The 18,796-nt window shown below is 38.7% G+C and overlaps 1 protein-coding gene across 2 annotated transcripts in view; it reads left to right on the forward strand.

Moving 5' to 3' along the window:
• LOC137281955 (GTPase-activating protein skywalker-like) overlaps positions 1-18,742 on the forward strand; it is a 45,026-nt gene extending 26,284 nt beyond the window's left edge. Inside the window, exons 6-11 of one of the 2 annotated variants that reach the window (XM_067813693.1) lie at positions 1,049-1,152; positions 1,719-1,940; positions 2,654-2,737; positions 5,599-5,757; positions 7,967-8,175; positions 9,000-18,742. In XM_067813693.1, coding sequence (XP_067669794.1) covers positions 1,049-1,152; positions 1,719-1,940; positions 2,654-2,737; positions 5,599-5,757; positions 7,967-8,175; positions 9,000-9,135 — 914 coding nt within the window. In that variant the 3' untranslated portion in view covers positions 9,136-18,742. The remainder of the gene's footprint in view (positions 1-1,048; positions 1,153-1,718; positions 1,941-2,653; positions 2,738-5,598; positions 5,758-7,966; positions 8,176-8,999) is intronic. The other variant, XM_067813694.1, reaches the window with a different exon arrangement.
• Positions 18,743-18,796: the final 54 nt, after the last annotated feature.

Raw genomic sequence — 18,796 nt, forward strand, 5'->3', positions numbered from 1 at the left:
TTGATGATACACACTTTAGTAGATAATGTAATGTTGAAAAGATATACACTGACTGGTGGATAGCATCATGATATACACTTTAGTAGATAATGTATTGTTGAAAAGATATACACTGACTGGTAGATAATGTGACATTCAATGAATGGTAAATAATGTGATATTTACTGAATGGTAGATAACACGATGATTTACACTGTAGTAAATATCCCGAAGCGAGCTGAAATTTAAAATTAGGTGCTTTGCTAAGTCTGTATCGGGGAAGTATGTGCGCAATCATAGTGCACAAACAGTTTCATTGGTAGGGTGGATGCACCGATGTTGTTAGTTTTGTTGAGAATTGAAACCAGAAGTTTAATTATATAAAAAACAAATTAACATCAATATTGGTAGCCAGAGATAGTTAATACCACTTCAGATGCAAAATCAGATGCTTGTACAAGAAAGAATAGTGAGTGAAATTGAGCAGGATCAGTTGTCTGGTAGTGACAGGCAATATGTAAAAAACTGTAAATGGAGCCCCATGATCAAAACTCTCTCTCACAGCGTGGAGGGTAAAGTATGGCTCATCGTTGAAAACTCATATAAAATACCTGGAAGTGGCTAGTGGCCACAATTCGCTGATATAATGTCATCAGCACTGCTTTTGTAGGAAATACTAGTACTTGATATTTTTGTGTGAAATAGATGAATATATCCTTTATCACTCAAGGTAAACAAATTAAAAAATATAAATGGTATTAAAGTTAAAAATGACATCTTTGCCTTACCTCGTCAAAAACCCCTCACACCTGTAGTAGATCATGTGATAATGTAAATGGCTGGTAGATATTATGATGATATACACTGTAGGAGATAATGTGATAATATAGAGATATTCACTCAGTGGTTGATAATATAATGACATACAATGATAAATAATGTGTTAATATAAAAATATTCACTGTGGGGTACATCATATACACTATATTAGATAATGTGATAATATAGATATACACACTTAAGTGGTAGATGTAGTAAAATGGGTTATGATATGATTGCAATGTCGCAGGTAAGCGAACTGCCTCAAACGGAGAGCCTGTCAGTGTCAACATCTCAAACAACATCAGCCGATTCTGTGAAAAGATGCCGGTGGATGTCACCAAATTTTTGAAGGTGAGATGGACACTGAGAAGTAGATGGCATATAGTATATATGTCAAGTGTAGATAACATTATTTGCACAAAGTATTGGATAACATGGGTGTTCTTGGGGAGGTGGGGAGGGGTGTTTCTTGGGGAGGTAGGGGATTGGTGTTTCCTGTTTCAAAGAGCACATGTTGTAAGTCAGTTGGAAGTCAAGCAACATTGGTTGCGGAGAGTGCTTAGGTGGGTGACCATATTAGGCAGCTAGATTGTTGAGAGTTTCTCACTTCAGCCCTGCCCCACTACAATGCACATATAACAGGTGGTTTTACCACCGATGAGTGACTTTGTTCCTAATATGTCACTGTTCACCCAGGAGAACAGCTTGAGTTTTTGTGCACGCTGATCGTCTGTCTCACTAGGGTAATAATGTTCACACTTTGAGCATACACCTTGTGTGTGGAGGTGATCTGAATATACAGTCAAACATAAATATTGTTATTGTATGATAAGATGCACTGTTTAACAAACAAAAGGAATTTGGAAGTGCAAAATGACATTTAATGCTTAACAAATTTTATAATGTTCATGATACAGATTGCCTTTGGTATCCGTGGTTTGTCCCGTAAGGAAATCAATCGTCTGGAATTAAAACATGAGATGTACATCAACAGCCGAAATCTGGTCCAGTCCACCAAGAATGACCTCATGATGAGACGTGCGTCCACACACTCCATTGGAGTACCAATGTCAAGGTCATTTAGTGGACCAATCGTCATGCAGCATATGAAAGGGTCAAGTGTTCTCACACCTGACATGGTGAGTGTATTGAAAATTTGAAAACAGTTTCAACACTCTTTACCATATTGGATTGAAATGTTGTAATAAATATGACAACAAATGAACATTGTATAGATTGTATTGTATAGCTATCTGGAAGTGTGTAGTTTAAGGAAACTGACCAAAGTGAGACAAATGGCTTTAACTTTGTTACAAAAGAGCAAGTTCCTTTGCATTTGTCTGCTTGTGTTATGGTTTTTTTCTAAAAGCTATAAATCTCTGTCTCAATGTGTCCCCTTTAGGCATGTAAGCCTGATATTAAGTACTCCAATACCTTATCAGACATGACTGTTTTAAGTCTCTGTTTGGATAGGTTTCAATAATGTAAGTTATGGTCCAGAATGGACAAGTTCAAGTTCTGACATGTTGTCGAAGCATTGCTTAGATATTGTTAAATGTGATGCTGCTCTGATGTGACTTCAAAATCACTCACATACAGGGGATACAAATCTGAAAATTTTAAAATCTCATGGAGGATTAACTTACCATTCTAACCTATGGTGAGCAGATCCTGACAGAACTACGTGAGACAACCAGTACTTTTATTAATGTTAGTAGACTGATCTGCTACTACACCTTGTCTGATTTGGGGCTTCCAGACACACAAACCAGACTTGCTGTGTCACAACTGAAAACTGTTCTAAGCAGACATAAACTTAACTCACTGACTCACTCACTTTTGTTACAAGCAGCCCTCCACATCTCGGGGGAGGTCCAGATCTCTCGGGATACTCGTTTTCCCAAATTTCAAAAGTAGCATTATCACTCAGGATGATGTGAGTATATGGGGAGACAACTCTATTGTGTAGCATGGGCACGTCGTTGGCGGCCATCTTGCTTTTGTTCTCTTTTCAGTTTGTTTTCTGTATGCACAACAATGTTCTGTGAATGATGTGAACAATTTTAGCCATTTTGTCATTTTTCCATCAAAAGGCAATGTCTGTTTACAACTTGACCGAACTAGTGCTGATGAAGATATTAGGATGTGGTTCAATATACAGTCACTTTGTGATTGAGAGACTGACTGTTAAAGAAGTTCTTATTAGAGAATATGATGTCAGAGGAATGAGTTCACTCTGAATAATGATGTACACATGTAGTAGTTCTTCTTGCTGCATATGCCGGGACCCGTGAAGGTCCCTGGTTAGAATAGACCTTCAGCAGTCCATGCTTGCTGTAAGAGGCGACTTGTGGGATCGGGTGGTCAGGCTCGCTGACTTGGTTGACATCGGTTCCCAATTGCACAGGTCGATGCTCATGTTGTTGGTCACTTGATCGTCTGGTCCAGACTCGATTATTTACAGACTGCTGCCATATTGCTAGAATATTGCTAAATGTGGCATAAAACTAAACTCACTCACTCACTGTTGCTTATGTGTCCAGATAATGAATATTTGGGTAGCCTAGTGTTTAAAGTGTTTGTTCAGCACAACAAAGGCCTGGGTTTGATTCCCTACATGGGTACCATGTTTGAATCCTATATCTGGTGGTCCTGAAATGTTGTTAAAATCGGTGGAAATGCATGCTTAAACACTCTTTCACTATTTCTGGTGCTTTGTTAGTCCTGAAGAAATCAAATGAAAATCAGTTCTTATCTTCTGATGTGATATGTACTTGTTGCATAGAATGTTGCATAAGGTGATCCTGTTTTAAAGTTTAAGTGTCAAGTCTACATGAAGAATGCATGGACTTTAAGCCAGTCACCTTTCAGCTTTCAAAAACAGATTCAGCTTCTGAAAATAAGATCTGGTTGTCTCAGAATCCTCATAAAGTGTATGACCTGGTGTCTGACATGGCTAGAATCAACACTCCTCCATGCTGTTAAGCATAACATGGTGCACCTTGATATTTCAAAGTGATGACTGCAGTCACAAATCTTGCCTTATCAAATGAAAATAATGATGGTTTGTTAAACAACTTTCATGTTTTGTTGACAAAAATGGTAGCAAAATTTGGCAGAGTTGATGTGTTTTTCCTATTTACTTTGGTGTTAGTTTGAGTCATGTATGATTATTTGTTTTTGAGTTAGGGACATTTAGACTCAAATGAACTGTAATGTATCAGGAACATAAACTTCCTGGAGTCTTCAAGAAATTTTCAGACATGACTTTTCAGTTAGCAAAGTGAGTTTCTAAGAAATGAGAACATTTTCAGGCCCTGACAACTTCCCAGATACATTCCATTGTCAAATGCTTCAAACACTTAAACAGTAGTTTGTGTTTAATTACGAGAAATGTGATTGATTGCTTGGTCCTTTGGTCATAGTGACCAGACTTTCTTGTTTTTGTTTTTCACTTAATCTGAACTCCACCTATCATAACTCAGGAAACAGAATCTTTGTTAAATTAATTGATGATGCGATCAGTCAAGCAATCAATAAATCTATATTCTGTGTGCTTAAATGGCTACAAGCAGGTAGTGTGTGCATGTGCACCCACCCACATCCCCCCCACCCACACACTCACTTAAAGCATAGTTTCTGTGTATAAATTTGCAAAACAGATACACACTGACCGGTTCTGTAATTCAGTAGTAGTTTCATTGTTTTTGTAGATAGAATGCACACTCGTGTGTCAGTCTGTATGTACATTTCTTTCGGAGTATACGAGAATGCATGACAATCTGGCTTTTTGTTCTTGTCTATTTTTTCATGGTACTCATTTTGAATATATCGTCTTCCTGTTCTACATCTTGAACATTAAATGTCGCTGTGATTTGTCCACCATCTTGTGTGATATCCATCTCATCTGATGTGCAAGGAATACCAATGTATGAATAATGAATGCTCCCTATGCACATGATACTGACTGCTCCCCTTCTGGTGCATCATGGATCTTAGCCAGTGACATGCACTGTGTGTGTAGCTGCCTAACAACATCTCCAAACAAAGCCTGTTGTCTTGGGACTTTTTCCGTGGTCATTATGTATTCTGCCATAAGAAAGCCTAGGGTTTAATGCATTTATTCATCATGCAGACGATCCAGGTTTGAATCCTGACACAGGCAAGGGTGGCATTCAAGAAAACACAAACCAAAACCAACTACAGTAATCTCTTATCAGTTACTCTGTTAAAACCACATACGCCTATCACACAGTCTGTTAACAAACCCCAAATATGGTTAAAGGAATGATACTATTTGCTCATGATTTCTTTATCGGGGGAACACATTAATCCAGAGATGCCAACACATCCAATTTTATCACATTTGTTGCGAAAAAGCAACATGAAATACAAGACTATGCTATCAGTATATAGTATGAATTTAAACAAATACATTGCATTAGACTATTACATAGCATTCGTACCATACACGATAAATGTTAGACACATGTAATTAAATATCATGCTATATGTGGATGTTTACTACTGATTTAGAAGAGTACGATGTTGACAACAAGTTGTTAGAATGTCTATTAAGTTTCTATTAAACATGAATATTCTTGGGAAAATTTAATTCGCCAGAAAGTACAAATTTTTGCCTAAATACTAATTGGGCTAAATTAGTGTTGGCATCTCTGTTAATGCTGAAAATTGTTAGTGAGAAAAATTGTTAGTCCACACCATTTTTCAGGTTAGTTTCTGTCTAGGTGTTCACTGTAGGTGTGTTTATATTCAACAGAGACTATTTTGTTGTAGTTGCACACGGTGTGGAGCTGGTTGCCGGCACGGCTGGCGGTATGTGTCCCGGAACTCTTGTTCACGTCCGAAGAACACGGCACCAGTCTGAGAACTGTCTACAGCAAGATTGAATCCAGGCAGCAGACACTATTTTTTATACGCAATACAGAGAATGAGGTGAGATTTACGTGCGAAAAGGAAAGAATTGTTTGAAATTTTATGAATCTGCTAACTAACCCAAGATGTAAACATGACAAGCAGTAAGAATGATGAACAGTTTTCTGTTTTGCCAACTAGAAATGTAAAAATAGCCTAACTTTACAAGGTAATTTATTCCTACCACCAAAACAATCAATTCCACACATATGCTGCTAAATGAACGTTTTGTGGTGGCTCAGCAAAAAAACGTTTCTCTTGAGCCTTCACCAGTACTTGCAACAGCTGGGGGCTAGGGTTATTGATTTTCTGTATACAAACCCTGGGGACCAGAGCAGAATTGTTGTCAGTAGTTAGGCCTGCTATTATCAGCTGTTTGATACAAATCTTGTGAAGGTATGTCAGTGCTGTAGGTTTTTAATTTAGATCATACCCTTCATAAGTGTAATATTAGAATACTGAATCTAAAAAATGATAAGAAATATAACATCTGGAAAGCACATTTGGTTATCTCTTGTAAGTGCAGCTCAAATATTCACAGAATGCCTAAAATATACTACCCATCAAAAGTTTAGACTCTCTAGTGTAAATGTACCCACATACATCAATGAACTGTTCTGTAACTAGATTTTGCAAAATATTTCATAATGTTTAAAGGTGCACATAAAGTGATGTATTATAAAAGAAATTCGTAATGTTGAAAATTGAATTGTTGTGAGTTCAATAAATGATGAAACTCAGTGAAAATTGGCAAATTCTTAACAAGTCTTTACACCATATAGCAGTTGTTTACAGCCATGGTGATAACAGCAGTTTGGTTCATGGTTCTTGTGCATTTTATCTGCGTAAGGTTTCCCCCAAGTTAATGGAGAAATTCATCTTCAGTGTAACCATATATGTAAACATAACACACAGTTTGGGTTTTAATTTTGTCTAAACATTTGATGGGTAGTATATGTTTCATTGTTGACAGGCCTGTAAGGAGCAGTTAAAGGTGCTTTACAGGTGTTTGTCACCTTCTCTTCAGCTCATCATTTCTGTTTTTTCAGGCATTGGGCACTTTCTGTTCAGCTCGTTATCTCTGTTTTACAGGTGTTTACCACCTTCAGTTCAGCTCCTTTGTTAAGATTTACAGGTGTTTGTCACCTTCTGTTCAGCTTGTTTTCTCTGTTTTACAGGTTTTCAGTGCCTTCTGTTCAGCTCATTTCTGTTTTACAGGTGTTTGGCACATTCTGTTCAGGTCATTTTCTCTGTTTTACAAGAGTTCAGTGCCTTCTGTTAAGCTCATTATTTCTGTTTTACAGGTGTTTGGCACCTTCCTTTCAGCTCGTTATCTCAGTATTACAGGTGATCAGTGCCTTCAGCTCGTTATCTCTGTTTTTAAGGTGTTTGGCACTATCTGTTCAGCTCATTATCTGTGTTTTACAGGTGATCAGTGCCTTCTGTTCAGCTCGTCATCTTTGTTTTACAGGTGTTTGGCACCCTCTGTTCAGCTCGTTATCTCAGTAATCCAGGTGTTAGGCACCTTCTGTTCAGCTCGTTATCTCTGTTTTGAAGATGTTTGGCACCATCTGTTCAGCTCGTTATCTCTTTTGTACAGAGGATCAGTGCCTTCTGTTCAGCTTGTCTCTGTTTTACAGGTGTTTGGCGCCTTCTGTTCAGCTTGTCTCTGTCTTACAGGTGTTTGGTGCCTTCTGTTCAGCTTGTCTCTGTTTTACAGGTCTTTGGCGCCTTCTGTTGAGCTCGTTATCTCTGTTTTACAGGTGTTTGGCACCTTCTATTCAGCTCGTTTTGTCTATTTTACAGGTGTTTGGTGCCTTCTGTTCAGCTCGTTATCTCTGTTTTGAAGGTGTTTGGCAGCATCTGTTCAGCTCGTTATCTCTTTTGTACAGAGGATCAGTGCCTTCTGTTCAGCTCGTTATCTCTGTTTTACAGGTGTTTGGCACCTTCTGCTCAGCTTGTCTCTGTTTTACAGGTGTTTGGCACATTCTGTTCAGCTCGTTATCTCTGTTTTACAGGTGTTTGGCACCATCTGTTCAGCTCGTTATCTCTTTTGTACAGAGGATCAGTGCCTTCTGTTCAGCTCGTTATCTCTGTTTTACAGGTGTTTGGCACCTTCTGCTCAGCTTGTCTCTGTTTTACAGGTGTTTGGCACCTTCTGTTCAGCTCGTTATCTCTGTTTTACAGGTGTTTGGCACCTTCTGTTCAGCTCGTCATCTCTGTTTTACAGGTGTTTGGCGCCTTCTGTTCAGCTTCCTGGCAGCAGAGGAAGTCAAAGGAGAAGAATCTCTCATACTTCGGCACTGGTGAGACTTTCATCTTCACGCTGTACCCCGTCAAGTTTAAGTATGATTGGGTGGGACTCCTGTATGAAGATATCCCCAACACAGCAAACATGTTCCTGGCCGGAGACACCTCCATACTCACAATTGGTGGCGGGTAAGTGTTGATCACTGTGTGACCCTGTTGGGAGTCTTGGTTAGAATACATGTCTAGACACCTGTAATGGTTTTGAGGGGTGACCCTGTCAAGAGTGTTGGTTAGAGTATGGGCCAAGCAAGTTGCACTGGTTGTAAGAGGTGACCCTGTAAGGAATCCGGGTTGGAATAGGCACCCAGCATCTTGTACTGCACGTAAGAGGTGACCCTGTTGGTCATGGTTAGAATAGGGGCCCAGCCACCTGTACTGGTTGTAAGAGGGGACCCTGTGGTGATCCTGGGTTAAGAGTAGGGGCCCAGCCACCTGTACTGGTTGTAAGAGGCGACCCTGTGGTGATCCTGGGTTAAGAGCAGGGGCCCAGTATCTTGTATTGGTTGTAAGAGGGGACCAAGTGGATCAGGTTGTTTCTTGATAAGGGACAGACACTTACTTGATCACTCAATAAATGGTTTTCAGTGCATGTCTTATTTGAAGCTGTGAGATTACACATGCAAGAGCATGATTGTCGTCACTGATGACAGTATCAATCACTGGATTGTTTGGTCAAGGTTTGAGATCTTAGTGACTGCTGTACTTAGCTGAAAAAATGTTGACAGCATGTCTATGTAAACACTAAAACCCACAGTATGTGTTTATAGACAAAGCTGCTGTATTCATTGATTCATTAATTCATTTGAAATGACTAAATGAATCTACATGTGTTGTGTTATATTTGGGATTACACTTTCTCAGTAATTTACATGTTCATAATCATATATTCTCAATGTATGGTGTCACAACACTAAGGTACAACTTGTTAACATCCTTAATCCTTTATTTTTCAGCCGAGGTGAAGCTATCCAGCTTGATGAAAATTTGGTTCATTGTCGTACAGAAAAATGCGACACCTTTGACAACGACCCACTGTGCGAAAAACAGGACTTCACCTGTAAGGTTGTGGAGGTGTATGGCTTCAAGTGAACATTGTTGTGGTCTGCCTTATGGAGTCTGTGTCTTTAGGAACATGGTCTGGAGGATCTGTGTTATAAGTATGACTGTCAGTGAAAGTACAGAACTGAATATTGAATTTACGGGCCTGATATTGATAGAAGTACAGACCTGTCACTGAATATAACGCTAATAGAAGAACAGATCTGCTCCGATAATCTGGTTCATAAACAGAACTGTAGTAATGTCATACAGAGATTTCTTTAGACGTTACCACGGTTATGATCTCACCACCAATGGAATCATTGTCTCATGTGGGTGGAGATAACCAATGAGTGAAATGCATCTTAGACTTAGACTTCTCCAGTGGCCAGTGACATTGTGTGTATTACACTTAAAATCGGCAAGTCTTACCAAGGGACTGTTTGAGGTGGTATCAGTTACAGCCGACAGCCACTGGACATGATAAATTGGACATATTGCCTGAAGAAGTGACCATGTGTCTCAAACATCTGGGAACATCCAGTGAGAGAGATGATGTTCCTGGGAGTCAGAAGCCAGCTGTCACGTGATAGAGAGGAATCACGTGACAATCAGAGGGCAATCAGTCTTGACAAGATCGTGTAGTCAGCAATGTGGTCTTTTGTAGACAATAAAATATGTAGATTTAGCAGTTGTTCTCAGGCAAAGAGTGCCAGGATGTATCTCGAATGTAGTGCGAATAGTATGTATCTTGGTAGTGCAGATAGTGTGTATCTCGGTAGTGTGAATAGTTTATATCTCAGTAGTGCAAATAGTGTGAATGTAGCACGATTTAGTTGTTTCTTGGTAGCACAAACTGAGAGCAGCTCTGTAGCATGAATTGTTTAGAAGCTGGAAACCTCAGAATCAATCCTTTTGGCCACAGTTAATAATCGCTATTTTGGCCATAATTATTGGCAAATTAGTGCCTAAATAAGTTTCGTTACCACTAAATCTATTCCTGTTAATAGGAGTAAAATGTCAATTTAAAGTTGTCAAATGTTGTCTTCAAGCTTACAAAGCCAGGGCATAACAGAAATGTTGGATATTTATGAAAAGAGAAGAAACTGGTTGATCTTTGATGTAGGCTTGTCTCTGATTGCAGTAGACGATGTCATTTGTTGTGTGAGGATGCAGTCAGTTGGTACATATTGTGGATGTTGTGACCTAGTCATGTGATGACAGAAAGTAGCTGTATGTGATAGATACATAGATGCAGAGAGAGATGGGAAGTGGAGTTATAGAGGAAATAGTACTATACAAGGGGAGTGACAGGCTACATTAAACTTCTGAGAGTTATATATATAGATTATATCCCATGCCAGATCATATTGTCAGGATTTCTTTTGTTCTAACCTTTGTTCTAAAGGTGTATTGGCGGGTAAATCTTGCCTTGTCACTTCAGAATGCACCAAAACTAGAATGAATTTGTTTTAAACTTAAGGGAATGGATTAATTTTCTACAAACTTCTCACATGTTGATGTATTGCCAGACAGGTATTATATACAGATATGGTCTACTATGATATATGTGATACAAAACTAGTGATGCAGTACAGATTGTGATTCTGTGTAAATGGTTATTTATGCAAAGCATGTGGAGTCCTGTTGATCATTAAGCTGTGAATCTCCAAGCAGGGTTGTGTCCCTTTTCCATACCAGGATCTGCTTGTTACTGGTCTGCTCGTACAATACCCCAATCTTACCTATTGTGACTGTTGTGGGTTTTATCAAAGTGGCGACTGACATCTTCAGCCTGCATGTCGTTAGGGCGTCCTCCCTCACTGTTCTAGGTATGTAAACAAAGGGTAGAGTGACCTTTCACCTATCAGAGTGGAGTCAAATATGGCTGTGACAATTATATACTCATGTTTGTAGCAGCTGTAGAAAGGGTAGGTGCCCACTCCCTGCGTAAACAACACCAGTTGTTTGGTGTCTGTCGAAAGTTGATGCTCGCTCCCTGCCTTCCTGATCTGCCAGTGTGTATTGTTTAATAACCCTGTAGCTGGTGGTGTATATAGACTGTTCTTACATGGTGCAAGCTTATGGGTGTGTAGCATACATAGATTGCAGACAGTGCCAGTAGTGATAAGCATGGTACTCACTAACTCAGTTTAAGTAAACTTAGTCTCAGTGTATTTTGTTACACTCCACCACTGAGTCTAACAAAACCAAGTAGGAGGTCGCGTCAGGTAACCTTTGAGCAACCAATGACTGTCCAATCAAACGGGAGATGGTTAAATAGATTTAACCAATCAGACAACGGCTACTATTTGGGGATCGGAGGTACTTTTAAAATATTCAAGTCACTGGCACAGATCTCCCCACAAACAAAAATCTGCATATACCACCGTTATTTTACCTGTAGTATATACGCTTTTGGGTTTCTGTTGACATGGTTACCATTAGCTAATATTTCCGCAAGATGACATCCTTGAATATTGCCAAAAACACCATTTTCAGCGTTTGTTTACTCGCCGTTGTCATGGTTGTATGCACGCCGTGTGCATCACCTGGAAGCGAGCGTAAGCTAAATAGCATTCTGAATCATTCGGGTATGAACCTTTTCAAGATAAAAAGTTCAGAAGGTATGTGCGAATGTCCACTTTCGTGATTTGGTAAACTGTGTTCTGATTGGTCAATCTCAAAGGTTACCTGACGCGACCTCCCATAAGGTTTTGTTAGACTCAGTGGTGGAGTGTAACGAAAAGTACTGATACTAAGTTTACTTAGTCTGCTCACTAACTGTGAGTCATTAATGCAAGACAATATCACTGGTTTGTCCTGGTGTTTGGTATTAGCTGGCTTACAGACTTACCAATTTTATAATCAGAAATTTTGGTGGAAACATAAAATCGGTGATTTAGTTATTATTGTGTATGTTTCTGACAGTAAGACATGTCAAAACCATCACAGTTGAGCAAGATTATTTGATATACCGGTATATGTCTGTTTTTACTTTGGAGAACAGGGTTCAAGTGTACAATGAAGAATACTCCTGCAGTAATCTTTTGATATTTTTCTGTAAAACCTTTTTTTTCATTTGAACTTTACTTATGTAAAGTTCTTGTGTGCTGCATGTTATTATTGAGACTAGTTTGAGACTTGCAGTCAAAATCTACCCGTATTGAAGGTACTATAGGTTAAGTAGTTTTGTGTTTTTTGTCCTATAGGTCTAGAACGTAGGGTAACATATCAGCTGTTCTGTTTTTCACCATTTATGGTAATTTGGTATATTTCTCATCTATAATTTTTTCACACTACTCACGTAAGAACTAAACCAACCAAGAGAGATCTCTAACCATGAGGTGATTATTTAAGGCTCAACAAAGTGTAACAGGACAGCTTCACTGGTAATTACTCTGTTGGAAATCACATGCAAATATTAGAGTATAGCCAAACCAAGGAGCAAATAGCAGTGACAATAACATGAGACAGATCGTCCAAAGAGTTTTGAAACTTGTTTTAAGTATAGTTTCAATACATTTTGGGTTTCATCAGCACGTTTATTTTGTTTTCGATGTAAATGGACAGTATACATGTATAAATGATGTTCAATTTTTTGTTTTCAGTAACTTACAAGGTATTATTAAGTAGTGAAAGAGTTATGTTCAGTTTGATGAGAAGTGTATCGAACAGAAAAATTGTGGTGCTTGTGTCAAAGCTCCTGGAGTGTCTGTGTGTTTTTTATGTGCAATATGTTATTGTTTTATGTTAAACAATTTGTGTACATTATATGGTACCATTGTTATATTCCTAAAATGTGTAAGAAGGTTTTGTTGATACAAATTGCATGATTGCAAAAGTTTCAAAACCAGAATCTAGTGACATAATGTTATGTATTGTTCTCAGAAATGAGAGGATATTGAGAAAATATAAAACAATATGCTTGAATTTACCCTACTTTGTAGAAGATATTTTGTGTCTAACACAACTGGCTTATGTTACGTTAAAAAATGTTCGTGAATGTTTGTCAATAACCTGAGATCTGACTTGTAACCATGATTGAATGGAGGGTCTGTGTGAAGACGCACTGGATTATGTGTTACCATGGAAACTGCAAATATAGATCTTCAAGTAGGACCATGATGTGTCAGTTTATATTGCTTTTGATTAAGTTTTGATTACTTTAACAAACTTAGCAATACCCCACCTATTATTTACCCATCGTATTACAGGATGCCACTTTTAGCAGAGTGTCAGGCTGTGCTCATAAGAGGTTTCATGGCACATTGATACAATATAGAAACGACAATCAAAACACACATCTAGCGGTAATATGCTATGGGTTTTGATGACAAATACATCCTTGTTGAGATATTGTTGCTCATTTGTTTCCCAGACCAGATATTGGGTCTCTTGTCCCAGTCTCCAGGAAGTAGTGCTAGTAGTATAAAAGTATGTAATTAGTTGTCTGAAAATAGTTGTATAAGTATAACACTGTACTGGAAGACAGGAAGTGGCTATAGCCTCACTTACTTACAATGTAAAACTCACTCACTCATAACGAGCTGAGAAAAATCATCAAATGATTTCGTCGGGTTGGATATGAATTTGATGATAACAAATGATGGTGTATTAATTTGAATGTTCCAATCTCTGTAATCTACACCGTGATATTGTGCAACTATTGTGTCTCTGTGACGCTGGTCAATGTTATCCTTATATTAAGGAGCTGATAGAGATGTAGAAATATAAGCATTGTAAAATGAAGCAGTAATATATTAGTATCATATATTTATTTGCATCATCATGGTAACAAGAAATCTCAACCTCTTATATACATGGCCCTAGTACGAAGAGTGCCCTCATAGGTCGTATATATGTTACAGTCAGATACTGAAATCAGTCATTTCATGACATGACTAAAAAATTCAGTTATCTCATGAAATGACTAAGAAGGTCAACCATTTCGTGTCATTTTGTGTGACAACAATCGATATACTTCAGTCATTTCATGAAATTTCACTTAATACCCTAATCTACAAAAGCAGATAACAATTACAGTATCACTCATTGTCACCAACAGTTAAAACTATTATCTATGGTAGTCTCAGCCATCGGAATCTTCCGAAACATGTTTGAAATGTTGTCAGCAAGCTAGACACATGATAAAACTTTACATGCCAGTATCCAGAAGCAAGATCAATCTTTGAGAACACACTTGACTGAGCTCGTGCAGGTTGTCTTCTAGCACCGGCAATGGAAAGTGTTCACGTTGAAGTGCTTGGTTGAACTGTTGAGGATCTAGGCAAATGCAAATGTCACCTGGTTTGATTACTACCATGTTCTTGTAGTTTCTGCGACAACTTCGTCTACAGACTGATAGTTATACATGTTGTTGGCATGGTGACTGGCTTGACATCTGGGGCAGTTTTTAAGTGTATTTCCCCTTTAAAAATACCAATCTTGTCAAAAAGCAACAAATACTCTTAGATTTCTTGTTTGCTTAGGTGTGATACAGCATTTAACACTTTCATATTTTCTTTGTTAATGTCAATTAACTCCGTTTTCATGGCAGTTTCAATGCCTAGAGCAGTGTGAGCGCCTCCTGAGCAACAGTGAAATTGACAGAGCATTGTTGTCAATTCCACCAGACTTAGTGGTGCTTTTTATTCCATGTCATGCAGCTGTTTTTCACTTGGGGATGTTCTGGACTGGTCAATGACATCCTTCTTTGGGACACCAAAGCACCAAAGTCAACAAGAAATACCACTGTTTAGTTGTCGATGATCATTCTGCATTCTGGTTTTGTTTAATGTTTAAGACGAATCATCTTTGGCCTTTTAGCGGAGCATATCGAGTCTTCACCATCCAATTGAGAGTCGGACTGATCATCTACAGATGTTACAGAGTCGCTCCTGTATTTTACAGCAAAGTACTTTTCCTCCCATTTACTGCAGTTGGCTAGCTCCCCATGCAGGACGTGACTTTTTCTTCATAGTGTGAGTTCTTCCGCAGAACTAGCATTCCATTGCTTTGCCACAGGATCATGAGATTGCTTTCTCTTTATCAGACGTTGTCTTGGGTCTGCTGTTTGCTCTAGTCGTTGTTTTGCGACAAGAGGCAACTCCACTCACCCACTCGGACACTGTTTTGTTGGTGTTAAACTGCTCTTTTGCATTTCCAGCTGCTTTACAGTTGTCTTCATTACACAAAAGTTGGAAACTTTCAGCGCCTAGTCACCATGTTCGTTTAGGAGGCATGATACTTGTGTGGATAAGTATCAAGTGTCATGAGAATTTCATAATTATTCCACTTTAGTCTCTCCTAGAATTAGTTGTCGTGGGTTTTTACGCCTGGTTATGGTTTGAGTCTAAGGACTAGGACTGGCTCTTCGTGACCAGGTTCCCCCATTTGTAAGGAATCGGCAGAATTGCAATATTGTGATATATTTTCCTCTTTCTTAGGGAAGATATAGTCACTACAGTGTCACTTTCAACTCAACTTGAGATAATTTTTGGATGAAAATCCTCTTCACTGCCACCATGTTGCGTGTTAATCAAGCACTTTAGGTAGAGACCCAACAAAAATGACCAACTCACATTGTGAGTCAAGGGAGGACTCCTTTATTGCCCTAAACAATATATGAGATGTTACGGATTGATGTGTACATAAAGTCATTATGTATTAACGTAGCAGTGGCACAGACGTGAAACTTCAGCTTTGCTTTGAGAAATGACTGAAGTATTTTGATTTTTGTTACACAAACTGGCGGGAAATGGCTGACCCTCATAGCCATTTCATGAAATGACTGAAATTTTTAGTCATTTCATGAAATGACTGATTTCCTTATTTGAATGCAACATATATAACCCATTGTACATCATCCATCTGTATCATCATATGCCATTCTTGAGTCACCTTAATTGATTTTGATTTTTTTGTCTGTTTTTTTTTTTTTTATTATTTTAATTTTTTTCTTGTGTGTGTATGTAAATACAATGCATGTATATATGTTCAGTTGTAAATTTCATTTCTTGACTATCTTTAACCAAGTTGTTTCAAGTTCAGCTGAGAGTTGCAGCTGTTCATGGGGTGAAGCTGACATGTGTTTATTTTGAGAAATGTATGTTTCAGATATTATTTAGCCAACCTTGGATGTTAGCTGCCATTGTTGATAAGGAAGCAAAATGTTGTGTTTGTGAATAGCCTTTAAGTTATACTTTGCTGTACTCCCTACTACTCATGACCATGGAAGTTACATAATATCCTCTTCAGACATAATTATTTACAGAAAGCTGTCATATATAAATATAAAGAATTTTCTGGATTTCTTCTGACAGCAGCAGGTGAAAGTGATTTCAGCTGAAATCAGCTGGTGGGTCTTGGGTTCGTAGGGCCACAACAGGGTCCATCATCCATTCATTTGCATTTAAATCCGTGGATATACGTGGATTTGCAGAATATTGACATGTCTGTTATATTCTTTATATAAAAGAAGATGAAATTGTGATAACTTTAACATAAATGAACTTTTTGTCAAAGGGGCCCTCAACTCAGCAGCACAACATATTATTGGTATTGAGCTTCTAATCAGTTAGCATTGTAACTAATTTTATATCTCATTTAGAAAAAAACAGCCCACCTAGCAAGAATGAAAGCAAACAAGAGTTATCTTCCCTAGACTTGTGACTACATTTTTACTCCCAGTTAAGTGAAGACTTACGACAGTCATAGCACTAAGGTCATGGCTGGTGACCTTGGCTGGTGACCTTGGCCATGATGCTGATGGTGGAGCAGGATCTGCTGACTGTAGCAGTCCATGTTGTGAATTTCCCGATATGTCTCATCACTGCAACATCTACGTTGTATTTAATGGCAATGCAAGTATTACAGGTTTGTATTTATCATGTTGGTTGATGTATCAACCCTTGACGAAGTATACATCAGATGAATTCCAAACCATGTTCACCTCTAATGACCTCTTGTCATTTCATAACAGTTTGTAACTTAGAATCAGGGTCCTTTGTCTCTGATTTCAGAAATACAAAGCATGTCAAACCTCCTTCAGTGAGAGACAATATATAGTTATTGTTTGCACAGAGGAATATAGTGTTATAATCCACCCATTGCACTTAGCCAGATTTTGCTTACATGAGGGTCCATCATTTTGTACTGTAATTGTTTAGGAATGTATTTGTGGTTAAGAGCGGAAATTGTTAGCTAGTTATGGGAAATTTACCGAGGTGAATGGCCATAGTAATGGGTTAACAAGGACTTGTCCAACTTGTGGACATTTGTCCCAAAGTTGGATGTGTTGCTTAGTGGTGAAAGTGTTGGCTTGCCACACTGACATCCTGGGTTTTATTCCCACACGAGTACAGTGTATGAAGCTCCCATTTGTGTGACTTGGTGGTTAAAGTGTTGGCTTGCCACACTGACATCCTGGGTTTTATTCCCACACGAGTACAGTGTATGAAGCTCCCATTTGTGTGACTTGGTGGTTAAAGTGTTGGCTTGCCACACTGACATCCTGGGTTTTATTCCCACACGAGTACAGTGTATGAAGCTCCCATTTGTGTGACTTAGTGGTGAAAGTGTTGGCTTGCCACACTGACATCCTGGGTTTTATTCCCACACGAGTACAGTGTATGAAGCTCCCATTTGTGTGACTTAGTGGTGAAAGTGTTGGCTTGCCACACTGACATCCTGGGTTTTATTCCCACACGAGTACAGTGTATGAAGCTCCCATTTGTGTGACTTGGTGGTTAAAGTGTTGGCTTGCCACACTGACATCCTGGGTTTTATTCCCACATGAGTACAGTGTATGAAGCTCCCATTTGTGTGACTTGGTGGTTAAAGTGTTGGCTTGCCACACTGACATCCTGGGTTTGATTGCCACACGAGTAGTGTATGAAGCTCCCATCTGTGTGGTATGGCTGGAACTTTGCAACCAAAAAGAGGTGATAAACCCTGCTTGCTCATTTTGAAAGGAAAGATTGTGACAGTATATAAAAGACACACCATATTACCCTCGCACTCACTACCAGGACCATGATCAGTGTAAATAGCTTCCAAGAGAAATGGTGGCTGGCACAACAACTTAGTCCCTCCCTTTCAGCAGTTTTAGGAGTGGCATGCGTTATATATCACATACACATTTTCATCTGAGGCAATAAACCACAATAACAGGATCGGGTAGTCAGGCTCGCTGACTTGGTTGACACGTCATCGGTTCCCATTGATGTTCATGCTTTGATCAGTAGACTGCCTGGTCCAGACTCAATTGTTTATAGACTGCTGCTATGTAGCCGGAATAATGCTGAATGCGGCATAAAACTTAACTCACTCCAGTATGTCAAATAATTTTAAAAAATACACAATAACTTTGTTTTGGTGTGAAATCCAGATAAATATGCATCATAGGTGTTACAGAAAATATTAATATTGATGTCCTTTGAACCATATCTACCTTGTATTGAACATTCCAGATGTGTTAGGAGCTGTGATGGTGAATGTGATACTTGTATAGACGCAATAAGCTAGTATCCTCGTGTAGGTGACAGTACACTGTGAATTGCCTTGTCTACCTTGTATTCAGAGCCCTTTGTGTAGGCAATGCTGATCTGCCACTTAAGCTGGTGTGTAGCCGCGAAACAATAAAATGAAAGAAGTACACAATTTGTTTGTTTTTACATGCATTGATGATCACAAGTGGAAATACAGGATC

Source organism: Haliotis asinina, chromosome 4, assembly GCF_037392515.1.
Source record: "Haliotis asinina isolate JCU_RB_2024 chromosome 4, JCU_Hal_asi_v2, whole genome shotgun sequence".
Classification (NCBI taxonomy): domain Eukaryota; kingdom Metazoa; phylum Mollusca; class Gastropoda; order Lepetellida; family Haliotidae; genus Haliotis; species Haliotis asinina.